This window comes from Apostichopus japonicus, chromosome 14 (assembly GCF_037975245.1).
Source record: "Apostichopus japonicus isolate 1M-3 chromosome 14, ASM3797524v1, whole genome shotgun sequence".
In the NCBI taxonomy this organism is placed as follows: Eukaryota; Metazoa; Echinodermata; class Holothuroidea; order Aspidochirotida; family Stichopodidae; genus Apostichopus; species Apostichopus japonicus.
The window spans coordinates 9,614,193-9,629,660 of NC_092574.1; the positions used below are offsets into that span (position 1 = coordinate 9,614,193).

The 15,468-nt window shown below is 37.7% G+C and overlaps 1 protein-coding gene across 1 annotated transcript; it reads left to right on the plus strand.

Moving 5' to 3' along the window:
- Positions 1–39: 39 nt before the first annotated feature.
- Positions 40–15,210, plus strand: LOC139980043 (protein SDA1 homolog). Its single transcript, XM_071991410.1, has 18 exons — positions 40–275; positions 911–1,015; positions 1,340–1,438; positions 5,170–5,352; positions 6,062–6,162; positions 6,339–6,396; positions 7,034–7,105; positions 7,475–7,576; positions 7,823–7,892; positions 8,641–8,802; positions 9,357–9,492; positions 10,422–10,596; positions 11,177–11,315; positions 12,149–12,333; positions 13,053–13,153; positions 13,420–13,504; positions 14,275–14,436; positions 15,023–15,210. Exons 1-18 carry the CDS (start codon positions 186–188, stop codon positions 15,068–15,070), a joined length of 2,073 nt encoding a protein of 690 aa, XP_071847511.1. The 5' UTR covers positions 40–185; the 3' UTR covers positions 15,071–15,210.
- Positions 15,211–15,468: the final 258 nt, after the last annotated feature.

Sequence of the window (15,468 nt, forward strand, 5' to 3'; positions counted from 1 at the left end):
TTTCACGTGTTTTCAATTTAAGAAAACCTAATGAAAACATGGTTAGGCCTAACACTGTAGCAACGTTTGTTTAGCTATGCATGCATCCGAACTGCAACTCGTAATGCTACATTAGTAGTACCAGAGACAGTTTTACACAAGATACCGTCTTTCTAGCGAGAATAGACACAGACACGAGAAATAAAATGAGTGAAAAGAACAGAAACCAACTACCGAGCAATCTGCCACAGCTGCAGAACCTAATAAAGAGGGACCCCGAATCATACTTCGAGGAGGTAGAGTAGCCTAACGTCAGCCAGTTAGGCCTAGCCTACATAACGTTAGGCAACATGCGTTCCCAACGTGCCACATATAACATTTTATGGTTAGCTTAGGCCTTACTTAGGTACTAGTGTAGAATACCCCCCCCCCCCTCCACCCTTGGCTAGTGCCTTCAATTAAGTACCAGTTTCAATATAACTAGGCTAGGCCTATATCATGAATATATAACTAGCCTAAGTAGCCTTTCCCACTTTGCTTGCATCTCCAACGAGTCCAAGGATTGATGGACAGACAAATCAAAACACTTTATTGAGACATTCTACATACATGCAATTGAGCAACGATAAATTGATCTAGATTATTATGCGTTATGCTATCACAGTATCACCATTGTGACTGTGCCTCTACACCACAGGTGCTTCCTCCTAAATATTTATACCATTTGCAGTAACATATGAAAGAAGGCTAATGCCATGGCATGACATTATACTATAACCTTAGCTGCTTTGTGATTGACAATCTTTGGTGTCCAGATTGACCTCTGGAGACCTTATTCTTCACTCCCAATAATAAACATAGCTATTTATTTTCTGATTAGTAAAGCTAGTTTGACCAGGCTAAATCAGTTTTTTTTTATATTCCTTTATAGTTTCAGCAACAGCATCGACACTACCAGTCGCACTTGCAGGTGTTTCAGTTGAAGCCAACAGTACATTCTAAGGATGTTATTGACTTAACAATGTTCCTTTGTCAGGTAAGCAATGTTACAACCACATAACAATTTGTTAGCGGGAAATGTTTTTTGGCAGACTTGGGTACAAATTAACATTAAGTTATGTATACATACATCTTAGGTACAGTATGTTCTGTTTTCGCTAGTAATGTTACTAATGTATGCAATTTCATCAGGTACATTGTACCTTAACTTTTTTATCGTTATTTTGAGATTTATTTAGTTGTTTTCCAGCACAGCAGTGCACACAGTTTTCTGTAGTAGTTGTGCTTATAAGCCTTTATAATTATTATTAATATTATGATGATAACCTCTTGACCATTGACCTCTTTTTGGCCATTACAGGTTTCTCTATGCTATCCCAAGGATTTGTCTGGATTACCCCTACAACTGACAGATATACTTCAGCGACATGGTACTGAAATGAATTCAGAGATGAGAATGGTATGTCAGTCAGTTACATTCCTTGGTTATCTGTCGGTAGAGCTTGTCTCGTTTTTCAAGTACTGATCGCTTATCCAAGTGCTAGCTACATCCTTAGTTTCTAGGAAGTGTGATGGTATGTGGTAGCTGTTAGAGTCTCTGCTTAACAGTCATTCGGTGCCTCATTGGAATCCTAACCAGGAACCTGGTTTTGTTGACCTAACATTGCTGCTTGGAGGTGTTGTCCAGCAGAGTCCTCTATGGACTTGGTATTTCTGGGTTGCAAATTGCAAACTAGGGTTTGGTTCTGTTCTTTCAATGGTTTGAGAACAAATTTTTTTCACCATAGTTGCATTGTAATGATGAATTAAGTGCCTTAATTTCCCTCAATTTTTGGTTCCTTGCTTTAGCAAAAGGAACCTATGCAGTCAGGTTGGCGTGTGTGTGTATGTATGTATGTATGTATGTGTGTATGTGCGTGTGTGTGTCTGTGACACTTGCTTGGGTACGCTCTATCTCAATAAGGGAATGTTGGATTGAGGCCAAACTTGGACTATAGATCCACCATATGGAGAAGGTGTGCCCTATTGTTTCTGGTGCCCACAAAGGTCACCAAAGGTCAGTTATGGTCCAAAAACCGAAAATATTAAAACTGCAATAACTCCCAGTGCCAATGTGCGACAAGATTGATATTTTGGGACAAGTTGTGAACTGGATAGGGGAGCATTTTCAAACTTAACGGTCATGTGATCTGAGGTCAACAAAGGTCAATTAATGATAAAAAACTAGTATTTTTGCGATAACTTGAGAACGAAATGTCCGTTAGGGTTGGGAGTTGCTTCAATGTAATCCAATTGTTGACCCGCACCTGGGTGACCCTTGACCTCAATTTGACCTTTGGTGACCTTTACGTGTTTTTTTGGATTTTTACAGTTTTGATGCTATTTTCAGATGTCAAAGGTACCTTCTGAACATAAATGTCAATAGGTTGACCCCGTGTGACCTTTATGTGCGAAGTTATATGGGGTCAAAGTTTTTCGGTCGGAGTTAGGATGGTTGTACAGACTTGTCGTTTTGTTTTTTGGAATCAGGAGATTAAACTACATTTGAAACCAAGGTCAAAAGGTCAAAGGTCACATTAGAAAAAATGTGCTTATTTTGGGAGGAAACGAGCAAAAAAGAAAATGTTTGGTTTTGATGCTAGATTTGGATACCAAAGGTACCTTCCGATCAAAAATGTCAATGGGTTGACACCCGTGTGACCTTCGTGTGCGAAGTTATACAAGGTCAAAGTTAATTTTCAGACATTTAATGCAATAACTCCCAGTTCCAAGGTGTGACGTGGTTGATATTTTTGGACAAGTTGCAAATGGTATAGGGGAATATTTTAAAACTTAACGGTCATGTGATCCGAGGTCACCAAAGGTCAATTAATGTTAAAAAACTAGTATTTTGGGAGGAGAAAATGGGCAAAGCAAATAAATGTTTGAATTTGTATAGTTTGATGCTCTATTTAGGTCTCACCGATCAAAAATGTCAATAAGTTGACCCAAGGTGACCTTTGTATGTTAAGTTGTACGAGGTCAAAGTTAATTTTCAGACATTTAGTGTAATAACTCCCAGTGCCAAGGTATTACACGGTTGATATTTTGGGACAAGTTGCAAATGGTATAGGGGAATATTTTCAAACTTAACGGTCATGTGATCCGAGGTCACTAAAGGTCAATTAATGATAAAAAACTAGTATTTTTGCGATAACTTGAGAACAAATTGTCCGTTAGGGTTGGGAGTTGCTTCAATGTAATCCAATTGTCGACCCGCTTCTGGGTGACCCTTGACCTCAATTTGACCTCTGGTGACCTCTGGTGACCTTTTTGTGTTTTGTGGATTTTTACAGTTTCGATGCTATTTTCAGATGTCAAAGGTACCTTCTGATCATAAATGTCAATGGGTTGACCCCCGTGTGACCTTTGTGTGCAAAGTTATACGAGGTCAAAGTTAATTTTCAGATATTTAATGCAATAACTCCCAGTTCCGAGGTGTGACAGGGTTGATATTTTTGGAGTAGTTGCAAATGGTATAGGGTAATATTTTCAAACTTAACGGTCATGTGATCCAAGGTCACCAAAGGTCAATTAATGATAAAAAACTAGTAATTTTGCGATAACTTGAGAACGAATTTTCAGTTAGGGTTGGGAGTTGCTTCTACGTAATCCAATTGTCCACCCACATCTGGGTGACCCTTGACCTCAATTTGACCTCTGGTGACCTTTTCGTGTTTTGGGGATTTTTACAGTTTCGATGCTATTTTCAGATGTTAAAGGTACCTTCTGATCATAAATGTCAATAGGTTGACCCCTGGATGAGCTTTGTGTGTGAAGTTATAGGAGGTCAAAGTTAATTTTCAGACATTTCATGCAATAACTCCCAGTGCCAAGGTGTGACAAGGTTGATTTTTTTGGACAAGTTGCGAATGGTATAGGGGAATATTTTCAAACTTAGCGGTCATGTGGTCCAAGGTCACCAAAGGTCAGCTAATGTTAAAAAACTAGTATTTTGGGGGGGAGAAAATGGGCAAAGAAAACATGTTTGAATTTTTACAGTTTTGATGCTCCGTTTAGGTCTCACCGATCAAAAATGTCAATTGGTTGACCTACGGGTGACCTTTGTGTGTGAAGTTATGTATACAAGTTCAAAGTTAATTTTTAGACATTTAATGCAATTAAATCCCAATGCCAAGGTGTGACACGGTTGATAATTTGGGACAAGTTGTGAATGGGGTGGTGGAACATTTTCATACTTAAAGGTCATGTCATCTGTGGTCACCAATGTTATCATATCTGTTGACCCGCTTGTAGGTGACCTTATACTTCTTACATTTTCGACGCCATATTTAGATCTCAAAAGTGCCTTTGATAAAAAATCCCATCACATTTTGTGATCACAAAAGTGTTGGCTATAGTGTTGGTTACTTTATGCGTACATGTAGGACCACAATTACTTGGACTATTTGAGCCCAATCTTGCTTGATAATATTATGTGTATTGTCATATACCCCAAGCAAGGAACCACAGTGCCCTTGGGCTCTTGTTGAGAAAGTGGTCAGGTGCAGAAGTACATTCTTGTAGATCCGTCTAGGGGAGGGGGGGCAGATATAACACACATCCACGATGATCCTGTGAGTAGTGTTCCCTTCTTGTTGGTTTCCTAGCTCTTGAAAAATATGAAAACTAACACTAGACAGGTTTTTTCATATCACAATGATTCTTTGCAGATTGTAAAATAAACTTGAAAGACACATTTTGCTGTTGACTGCTAAAGCATAAAGTGTATTCAGCACTGCTTGGGGTATCCTTGACTTTTTTTCATTATCTTTTGAGACAGGGAGCATGATGGTCTCATGCTAGAGCTGATGTTTTAGCAATTTGCTAGCTAACCCTTGGAAACCTTGGCCTGTCTTTTCAAATGTCTGGAAGAGCAAAGTTGCCAGACTGCGTTGAGTGAAAAAAGAAAATGACAAGTATTTTTATCCAAAACCTGTGTTGTCTAAGTCTCTGGTGTTGTCCAAGTTAAGTCTGTGTTGTCTCAGTTTTAGACAAAATTGTGTTGATCTAAAACTGTGTTATGTTTAAGGATATTATCATACGGACTCAGTATCGCCTTTTGTTATACAATGCCTGAAATGCAGGTGTTTTTCATATTAATTGGTGATAACAAATGCTGTAATAAGGTTCTTATTTTGTCTCTTGAAGGTGATGTGTCGAGGACTAATGATATTGAGGAACCGAGGTCTTATGTCGCCGACCAGTCTTCTCGAATTGTTCTTTGAGCTGTTCAGATGTCAAGACAAAAATCTACGACTAACTCTGTACAGGCACATAGTCAGCGATATCAAGAAGGTCAACTCTAAACACAAGGATAATAAACTCAACACAGTAAGAATTTAATTACTTTTTACACATGTTATTCATTTTTAATTCTTTGGAAAAAAATATGTGTTGATTATATATATGAGTAAAACTTCATTTATCGTGACTAATTTTAACAGAATCACAAACTTCTCAAGTTAATTCAGTCAACTGGGAAAACAAAGAACGAATAAATGACAGTTGTGTTTTGAATTCCGATTGAGAAAGCTGTTGATCAGATGTAACAAGCACTCTCACATGTTAGAGGGGACACGACCCGAATTGTCATCTTTCAGCATATATGCCAGAGCTCGTTGGTGAGGAACAACATACACAAACTGCTAAGAAAACTCTTGCTCTGTGTTAGAGAGATACCTTAGTTTAAAAGTAATGTCTGAGGATTTAATTTTCTTAAATATGTGATTCCTTATTGCCACCTAGGATCTGAAACAAATCTAACTCTCTCATTGTTGTGAAGTAACATTAAATCTGTGATACCTCCCGAATGGAATGAGATTTTTCTTACATGTTGGTATAAGCTGTTCATCACAGTTATCTCTATCATAGACGCTAATAAAGAGGATTGGGTCGTTTTGTGTCTCCTTTAAGCTTTGGTTATTTGTAGCAGGTTAAAAAAAAAGTGACTGCTTAGTATGGTCTGTTTACTGCAGTGTGTTCTCATAATTTGCACAAACTTGTATCAGTCATGTAAGTGTGGTTCTTTTGTTACTGACAGAGCTTGCAGAACTTTATGTACAGAATGCTCCAAGATAGCAGTGCTGTGGCAGCCAAGATGTCACTCAATGTCATGGTTGAACTGTACAGAAAGAACATTTGGTGAGTGTCAATAACTGTCGTCTAGTGTAGATATTTTCAGCAATAAAATGAACTTTAAGAACATTGTGACCATTTTGGTTGGTCAGTTAATTGAAATCTATGTAGATGCCGTGGTAATAGGCATCAATGGGATTTTCTTGTTTCATGTTGCAATTTTTTTTCTTTAATCATCACAGGAAAGATGCCAAGACTGTGAATGTGATAGTCACAGCTTGCTTTTCAAAAGTAACCAAGGTAAGTAATTACCATTTGAAATGAACGTTTTCTCTAATAGATTCAAATTTTTAACATGGAATTCATCCATAGTTACGCAACCCCATCATCATCATCATCCTCTTTGAATATTGGAATGCTCTTTCACCTCCTGTATGTTGCATGCCAAGTCTAATTTGCATATAGGAATCAGGACACAGTTGTTATTGTCATTTACTGGCTGTAAAAGTTTATATTTGCACCTTTATGGAGAAGAAATCATACCTTCTAGCAATTAAGAAAGAAAAACAAATTTTTTTAAATCATATTTCCCACACAAAATTTAAAAGCAGAGAAAAGGAAAAACTTCTTTCTAGGTGTAGGAAGTTCTTGAATTTTGAAGTTTAGTCTGGAAAAATGAGGAAAAGCCTGAACTGAACACTTCTTATAAGATATAAGTTATGCAAGCAAGGTGCTAGAGATAGTGTGATACAAGTTTAACGACATGTAATTCAAACTGTGGTGAATCGTTATGGCTACAGCATGTCATGTTTGGGATTCATTGGCTCTATATATAAGTGTATTTAACTGCTGAATGTGTCCAGCTAAGACATTTCAGTGGTCTCAGTCTCTCCTTTCATGTTTTTGATTAGTTTTTCTTTTGGCTCTCTCTCCGCAGATAATGGTTACAGCTATCAACTTTTTCCTGGGTGTTGACGAGATTGATGATGACTCTGACTCTGACTCGGAGGTTTGTCTCAAAAATCAAAGTAAAATAAAAAGCAGAATAAAATAAAAAAGATAACAAATAAAAGTTTGTAAATTTTGTGAGACAATTGGACTGCAGGCCATCTTTCCATGAGTTTTAAAGTATTCCATGAATGAATTATGCCTAAAGTCTTGAATTACATATATATATTTTATTTGAGGGGGGGGGGGGAGGGGAGGGGGATGAAAGTCAATCTAGCAGATATTTGCATAAAACTATCCTTTAAATGTAAAGCCTTGCTTTTCACTTTGACTCACTGTAATGTGCTAATTTAATATATAATTTTAATATTTTAATATACCTTTTGCTTCATTTGTCTCTATGCTATGCATGGACTGCCATTCTCACCAGGGGGAGAAGGTCAACCCGAAGCATCTGTTGTTAGCGGACAGAGTCAACAAAAAGACCAAGAAACGGAAGAAGAAATTAGATAGAGCCAAGAAATTGATAAAGGTAGGACAACGATGTCAACATGTCTCTGTGTGCGACGTATCAGACCGTTATTAAAATGAGTAAATAACAGCAGACGATAATTAAAGCAAAAAGATAATCGCTTGAAGTATATGTACATCTTGATGACTGTGCAAACTAGTATTGGATTCATTCCACTCATAGGGTTTTCAGCAGAACATTTGTGGTGATACCAGTCCTACGTCATAGTGTGGTATTTCTGTCATGTTTTTTTCTTTTATGTCGTAGAAAAGCAAGAAGAAACAGAAACCAGAAACTTTCAACTTTTCTGCTCTTCACCTCGTCCATGATCCACAGGGTGAGTATAAAGGGTGTGAATAAACACTTGTTTTTCCTTATTGTAAGATGTTTTGAGAACCAGAGCCTGTAAAATTGTATTGCCGATTGTCAATGCTGGAAGACAGGTTTGGCAAATGGAGTCTGTCATTAAATCTTGTTGAGTAGCACAGCTTAGGCTCATGGTTATGGTCGAAATGGACCACTCTTCATTTGTGAGGAATCCCTCTTTAAACATCTTAGGGTCTTTAATTGAAGTGGCTGGACTACTTAGTCTAACACACAGACCGTTAGGTCATTCCCTCAGAGCAACACAAAACTTGATGTGAAAAACATAAAGACTTTTTATGTCCTAAAAAAGACATGTTTCCAAAGCAGTAGCAATTTATAAAGGACATATGGTGTTGAAATGAAATCCAAGAATACTCAGTTGTTTTTATCAAGTCAACAGAACATGTTTTGATAGAGTTATTCATACTAACAAAACATTGGACGAACAATAAACATATAGACCCACACTGAGGCAGCCAACTACTATCAACAAGTCATCCTTAGTTTAAAGGAACATTCCATAGAATGAGTATAATAGCTGAATATCCCGAAAATTGAAATGCTCAATTTTTGTCCTTTTTTCTCGAACAATAACGTATCAAAACTAATAATTCGGCCTTAACTCATCCTTTTTATACAGTCAGTCATGATGTTGTGTCTGCCTTTGAGCAGGATTCTGGATGACACCCTGTACTCTCACCTTCTCCTCTACTTTATAGGTTTCGCAGAGGGTCTTTTCAAGCAGTTAGATAGCCGCAATGAAAGATTTGAAGTCAAACTCATGACGATGAACTTAATATCCCGGCTCATCGGTGTCCATCAACTCTTCCTGTTTAACTTTTACCCGTATCTTCAACGGTTCATGCAGCCACATCAAACAGGTATTTTATAGCAAAATACGATTGGAAAGGTTGTTGGAAGTATTGGAAAGTTTGTGCAACAAACCTTTCACTGTAATTGTTGTAATCAACAACAACAAATTTGTAAACAATTGATTCTGACACATATTCAGGATTATTTAATTTAGTTTCTTTATATCACAGAAATATATTAACAACACAGAGAAATTAATATAATGTAAAGGATTGATAAGGTGAAAGATAGAAAGACTTGCTTTCAGTTAGTTGGGGATTGGAAATTGTATGCTGTTTAACCCATTATGGCATTATAATCATATCGAAATATTTGGTTTGAGTAGTGTTTTTTACTTAATCTACGAGGTCATCATTAATACCATGGTATTGTTAAATGGTAGTTGATGTTTGGCTTCATATCATGATTTGCCTCAATGAATTGTTCAAAGTGTACACCCCCCCACTTCTCCCCTTCCCTTCTCTCCTCACTCTGTCTCTGTCCTATAGCCCTATTAAACAACATTTTATTTACCTTGTACTTAATGTCATGATGTGCATTTTCAAATTTTTAATTTTTTCAGAGGTCACCAGTGTTCTATTGTTTGGAGCTCAGGCAACACACGATCTGGTTCCACCAGAAATTATTCAGAACTTACTGAAGACCATCGTTAACAACTTTGTAACGGAAAGGAATTCAAATGAAGTCATGGCGATTGGGTAAATATAGAAAGATGTTTCTTTACCTATCATGATGCAGATGGTTACAACTACTAAGTTCTATGTAGCTATGTAGTCATAAATCAAACTAATACCATTATAGTCTAAGTTAAATTACCTCTTTAACTTAAAATGTACCAGAATTTGTTGTTACTTTTTATCACTGAACTGAAATACACATGAAAAATTGATGTCCTTTTAAATTTAGGTTACATCTGCTGGTGTATTACCTTTAAGTGTCACACCCTCCTTTCACCTTTGAGTACTTTTAGGTGTCACCTGTATGGTATGGTGCCACCATATGGTGCCACCCGTATGGTGCCACCTCTCATGCCACTCATTTTCTCTATGGTGCCTGCACACAGGCGATCACTTCCGTAAGAAGTTAGGTTGTGTAGACGTCATTCCGACTTGAACAACTTTTCAGCCGATACTTTGAAGTCATTTCTTGTAATATGTATTTTGTGATTGGGAATGATTGGCAGGGCATATTATTGAGGAATTTTACTAGTCATCCCTTGGAACGAGTAGGTCTTACTACAACAAATTCAGTTCTGAACAATGTAACAAAATAACAAAGAAGATACAATATGTACACTGTAGGAGAGATGGTTAGGTTTGGTGGATAGAACACCGCTTTAAGCCGCTTACACTCCCCCCTTTGGGTAGATCGTAGGCCCACCACAATTTTTGTTTTATGTCAGTGATGGAGGGTGGTACTTATTTGATCAGTTTACTTAATTGGGCATATTAAGTTACAATGGTATTAAGTTACAACTAGTCTTCCGCTGGACCACCACAATAGCTGATTTAGGTTTTCCAACCAGAAGTTTGGTTGAACACATTGTTTCATTGTACTTCAACTTTATTCAAATTTGCTTAATCAGGTTCAGCAAGTTGACTTCATCTCTCTTTCATCTCTCTTTCAGTTTGAACGCAGTTCGGGAGGTCTGCTCTCGATGTCCATTAGCCATGACTGGTGACCTCTTGGGCGACCTCGCTCAGTACAAAAAGTACCGCAACAAAGCGGTAGTGGCCTCTGCCAGATCACTCATACAGTTGTATAGGAGTAAAAATCCGGACCTCTTACATAAGAAAGATCGGGTAATTGTTCTCTTTTTGCAGTATTTAAGACTTATAAAAGGTCATCACTATTACTTGAGTGCCTGGAAGTTGTCAAACCCTTTCAAAAATTATTCTTAAGTTCTGACCCTCCATCTTAAGTAATTCTTCCAACATTGAGAAATGTTACCATAGAACACAAAATATATCAGAGCAATGTAAAGTTCAGTTTGTAAGATGTTTGTTGAAGTTTTTAAACGTAATTTCCCAGGTTTGGACTTGACCACATTTGGGGGCAACTGGTATGTGCCTGGAAGTTGTCAAACTTTTTCAAAAAAATTCTAAAATTATGACCCTCCATCTTAAGTAATTCTCCTAACATTGAGAAATGTTACCATAGTACCCAAAATATATCAGAGCAATGTAAAGTTCAGTTTGCAAGATGCTTGTTGAAGTTTTTAAACGTAATTTCCCAGGTTTGGACTTGACCACATTTGGGGGCAACTGGCAAGTTCTCAGTTATATATATGTATATATGCTTTCCTATGTGCAAACAATTTGACTTGTGAGCATTTCTAGTATGCTTAAATGTCTTTATCTTTCTTCCTTGTTTTATTGTTAGGGCAAACCAACTGAGAGCACTGTTGATATCAAAGTTCGAAAGTACGGGGAAGTAGATGCAGAAGACTTTGTAAAAGGAGCCGAGGTTCTACCGGAGGCCAACGACGGAGATGTGACAGAGAAAGGGGGAGAGAAAAATGGTGAGGAAATGTGATTTGTTTGTTATGTATGTTGAAGCTTTATTATCCACTCTCTATATAAACAAGCACAAAGCAGAAGGAAATGCCTCCACCTTAATGATGTGATTGTAGGAAACCTGTCAAAAGTGAAAGTGATGATTTAGGCCATCATGTTACCTAGCAACTGTTTGTATGTGTTTATCAGTGAATGCATAATAGTCTTTCAATTAGTTTGTGTGTTCGATGTCAGTTGGCTGCTATCCATTGAAATCCAATTCTGTTAAAGCGATAAGAAGAGGTATATGGGACAGCAACATGTGCGGGGAGGGGTGGGGAGGTGGTGGGGTGTAGAGGGGTGATGACAACATAGCAGGAACATAAACCAATGAGACATCCCTCCAGTACTGCTTTGTGATGTAGAAAGACACCTAACATGAATGAAAGCATATCCATTGGTTAAATGTGACTTGCCTTTTGTTTTGTTCCTTTTCAAAGGGATATGGGCAAAAAAAAGTAATTTATGCATACTCTTACCTCCTTGACAAGCTTCTCAAATGATTTTATAAAACTGTTTCAGTTATACAAAGAGAGAGATGAGAGAGAGTGAGTCTATAGGGGCATTTGGTAAAGGTGGATGCGAGGGGATGAGGTTGGATGGCTGGATTGTGAAAAGACCATACAAAGAACATTTTCAAAAATTTCTAACACCACAATGTCTCAGCTGTACGAGTGTGTGATCGTAATGTTTTTCTTTAGGGATTGCTCGAGAAGAAGAACATATCTTTTGTATGAATCTTGGTTTGTATTTCTTTATTAATTTAAATAAATTAAATAATATTATTATTTTAAATAAGATGAGTGGGAGACAGCGAGCGAGGAGTCAGACGGCAGCGATGGGGGTTGGATTGACGTCAAACACTTGTCAGATGAGGCAGAGGCGGCAGAAGATGACCCAAGCAAGGACCTAACCTTAGAGGAGAGGGAAACCAAGGCTGCTGGCATCAGTCAGTCTAGGCTCATTACACAAAATGAGTTCCAGGTAAATCTTATCATCGGATCTGTTATTCGTTTCATTACTTACTATCATCCTTCAGACAGTGTGCTGTATGCCCATAGCCCCACTGGGGTTTTCAGCATACTTCCTCTTCATAACAGAATGATTGTTTTATTGTACTATGTGTTGATGTTAGGAAGAAAACAGTGAGTCAGTCAGTGAGTCAATGAGTGAGTCAGTGAGTGAGTGAGTCAATGGGTGAGTAAGTGAGTGAGTCCGTCAGTGAGTGAGTCAGTGAGTGATTCAGTTGGTGAGTCAGTCGTGAGTCAGTCAGTGAGTGAGTCCGTCAGTGAGTGAGTCAGTGAGTGAGTCAGTGAGTGATTGAGTCAGTGAGTCAGTCGGTGAGTGAGTGAGTCAGTGAGTGATTCAGTGAGTGAGTCAGTCGGTGCATCAGTCAGTAAGTCAGTCAGTGGGTCAGTCAGTCAGTCAGTCAGTCAGTACAAGACCTCAATTTGGGATGAGATGAAGGGCAAACTCTAGGGCAGTGTGGTCTTATCATCTGATCATTGGATAAGACTTTTCATAAGAAGAAGCATGAATTCAACGAACGTCATCGTCAGAAGATCGTTGGGTTCATTAGTGATGAGATCTCAGTATCTTGAACTGTTTGAAAGTTTTCGATTTTAATATGAGGGGATGTTGAGTTTGAAGTTTCCAGTCTACTTCTAGCAGGGTAACATTAGTTCATATTTTTCTTTTGACAGAAAATCAGGTTAAATCAACTGCAAAAGGAAGTCTTAGCTAGCAGACCAATTAAGGGTAACAAGAGGAAGTTTAAGGAGGTTGTGGAAGTAGATGACGAGAAGTGAGTATAACATTTCATGTCAACTTCTCTGTTAACATCCAAAGAGTGATTATCTTGTTGAAGAAAGTATTTTGCAGAGAATCCTTGAATAGATTTGTAACCTTGATATGTAGAAATGTTTACGGACTTATTGATGTATTAGATGAATCACGACAGTCTTTGATCACAAGGTGGCAGTGGTCATCGTTTAAGTTAACATAAATCAATTTCAAATGTTGATGATTTTGTCTGCTCATGTGACTTATTGCATGATCTTTGACCACCAGCTCTGAGCTCATCGCTCTCAGTAGGATCGAATCCATCCAGTCCAGACCCAGACACGACAAAGAGGCCAGGTTGGCAACAGTCTTGGTAAGTCAATGATATTGTGACCTTTATCAGTTTTATCACCCAAAAAAAAAAAAAAATTTAGCTTAATGTTTCATTGCTCTCTGAGAAAAGTGCTTATAAAACAGCCAAATAAGTTTTGTGTTTATTTGTTGACACTCAAAATGCTGACTACTTACATGATTTTGTGTATGTTACTCGACTGTTAATACAAATGAATTGTAATAACATCAGACCAACTTCCTATCAAAAATTCAAATTGATTTATGGTCGAACGGGGTCACTCATTATATACTTGTGCTTCTGAGAAGCGATGTACTTGAAACATTCCTTAGGATTTGTTCCATATTTTTAATTCATTTGAATATGTATTAGGAAGGAAGATGAGTAATATTTGAGAAATACACATATAAGGGTGAAGGTAGGCAAAAGAAATTGAAGCTTTTTTTTTATGGTTGGTAATTTTACCAAACCGACTGAGTATTATTCCAAATGGGATTGTACTGGACTAAATTAAGAAACTTTCATAGAATTTTTCACCCCGATATAGGTCACCAAACAGGTACTTAGTGGATTCCACTTCTGTTCTCAACATTTCGGCACCCAAAATGCCTTATTTTTATACAAGTGACTCATACGTAAACTTCACAATTTGTATTGCAACTTCACAACACATGCTACTGAATTGACATTGGTATTAGAGTTTGGCATGGAGTCACGCTATGTTTTGTAATTCTCAAATGAACTCAAGGGGCTGGTTGAATTCATAATGTGTTTTTTTTTAAATTTTGCAGGCTGGCAAAACTCCAACAGTGAGAAAACGAGATGAGAAGAGAAGAAGAAATCCAAAGGCGAGCACCACCAATAAAGAGAAGGCAAGGTCAAAGCCATTTATGATGGTGAAGCAGAAGAAGTCAGTGAGAGGCAAACATAAAAGATCTTTCAGAGATAAGCAAGTAAGTAAGAAATGTAGACAGTTTGTAGATGATATTGTCAGAATGTATCTCGAATTTGGTGGCGGGTGCCCAGAATGAACGCACCTGCGAACAATTGTTTCGTACCCCGGTGTCGGCATGCCAGCCTAGCCACTGGTATATCAGAATGGAACTTTCCACTTGTCTTTCTTCAGTATGAAATCATTCTAGGTGCATATTTCCTTTTCCCCATGTGACCCTTGTTTTAGAAAACACTAAGGCTGTTGAAGTTTGAAGAAGCATCCAGTCTCTTTAAGAAAATAAGTTGTCCTTGTAGGGTAAACATGTTCTCTGCTTGAACTTTGTTAATTACATTGATGATGTACATGGGCTGCCTACATAGCATTATTGACAGGTTAATAGGCTTCTTGTTTTGTACATATATTCTTGAATTTTGTATATAAACTTTCCTTATGTTGATAAGGAAGGAAATGGACAATTAAAACGTGCAGGAAGATGAATGCCAATCAAAAGTGCACTTAGTTACAGACAAAACGTCTAAGTTTTTTTGCCTCATTGTTTGATTTCTGTATATTAATTGCACGGTTGTGTTTATTTTGTTTTACAGATAGCTTTGAGAGATGCTCTCATCAAAAGAACAAAAATGAAGAGATGAGTATGAATATAGCATTGCGGCTGCCAAGGACGAATAACCTGCTCAGAGTTGCATTTCTCTCTTACAAAGTGGAGGATGTGTGGGTTTGTTATCTCAAGATGGAAGTGTAGCCCAGGAAGGCATGCGCGGTTATCCTACCCCTAATATCAGCAGGAGCAACTGATCCAGATGTAGAGGGGTGCAATAGAGGACAACAGAGTTGTCCTAGAACTGCAAGAGAAGTTGGATACATAATGTGATAAGAGTTTATGACAATATACCACAGACTTCTAACATTGAAAGAATAGAACATGAATGGCATATTTTCCCATTGTGTTGTAATTGTTACTACATGGTATGGCAGATTTTGTTATGTACAAGTATTTCTGCAGGGACATAGCCAGACATCTCTTTAAAAA

Coding starts and splice junctions, on each gene's coding strand:
- LOC139980043 (XM_071991410.1), top strand. CDS start 186: ATGAGTGAAAAGAACAGAAACCAACTACCGAGCAATCTGCCACAGCTG. Junction 276..910: donor CCGAATCATACTTCGAGGAG/GTAGAGTAGCCT, acceptor ATTCCTTTATAG/TTTCAGCAACAGCATCGACA. Junction 1,439..5,169: donor TGAATTCAGAGATGAGAATG/GTATGTCAGTCA, acceptor TGTCTCTTGAAG/GTGATGTGTCGAGGACTAAT.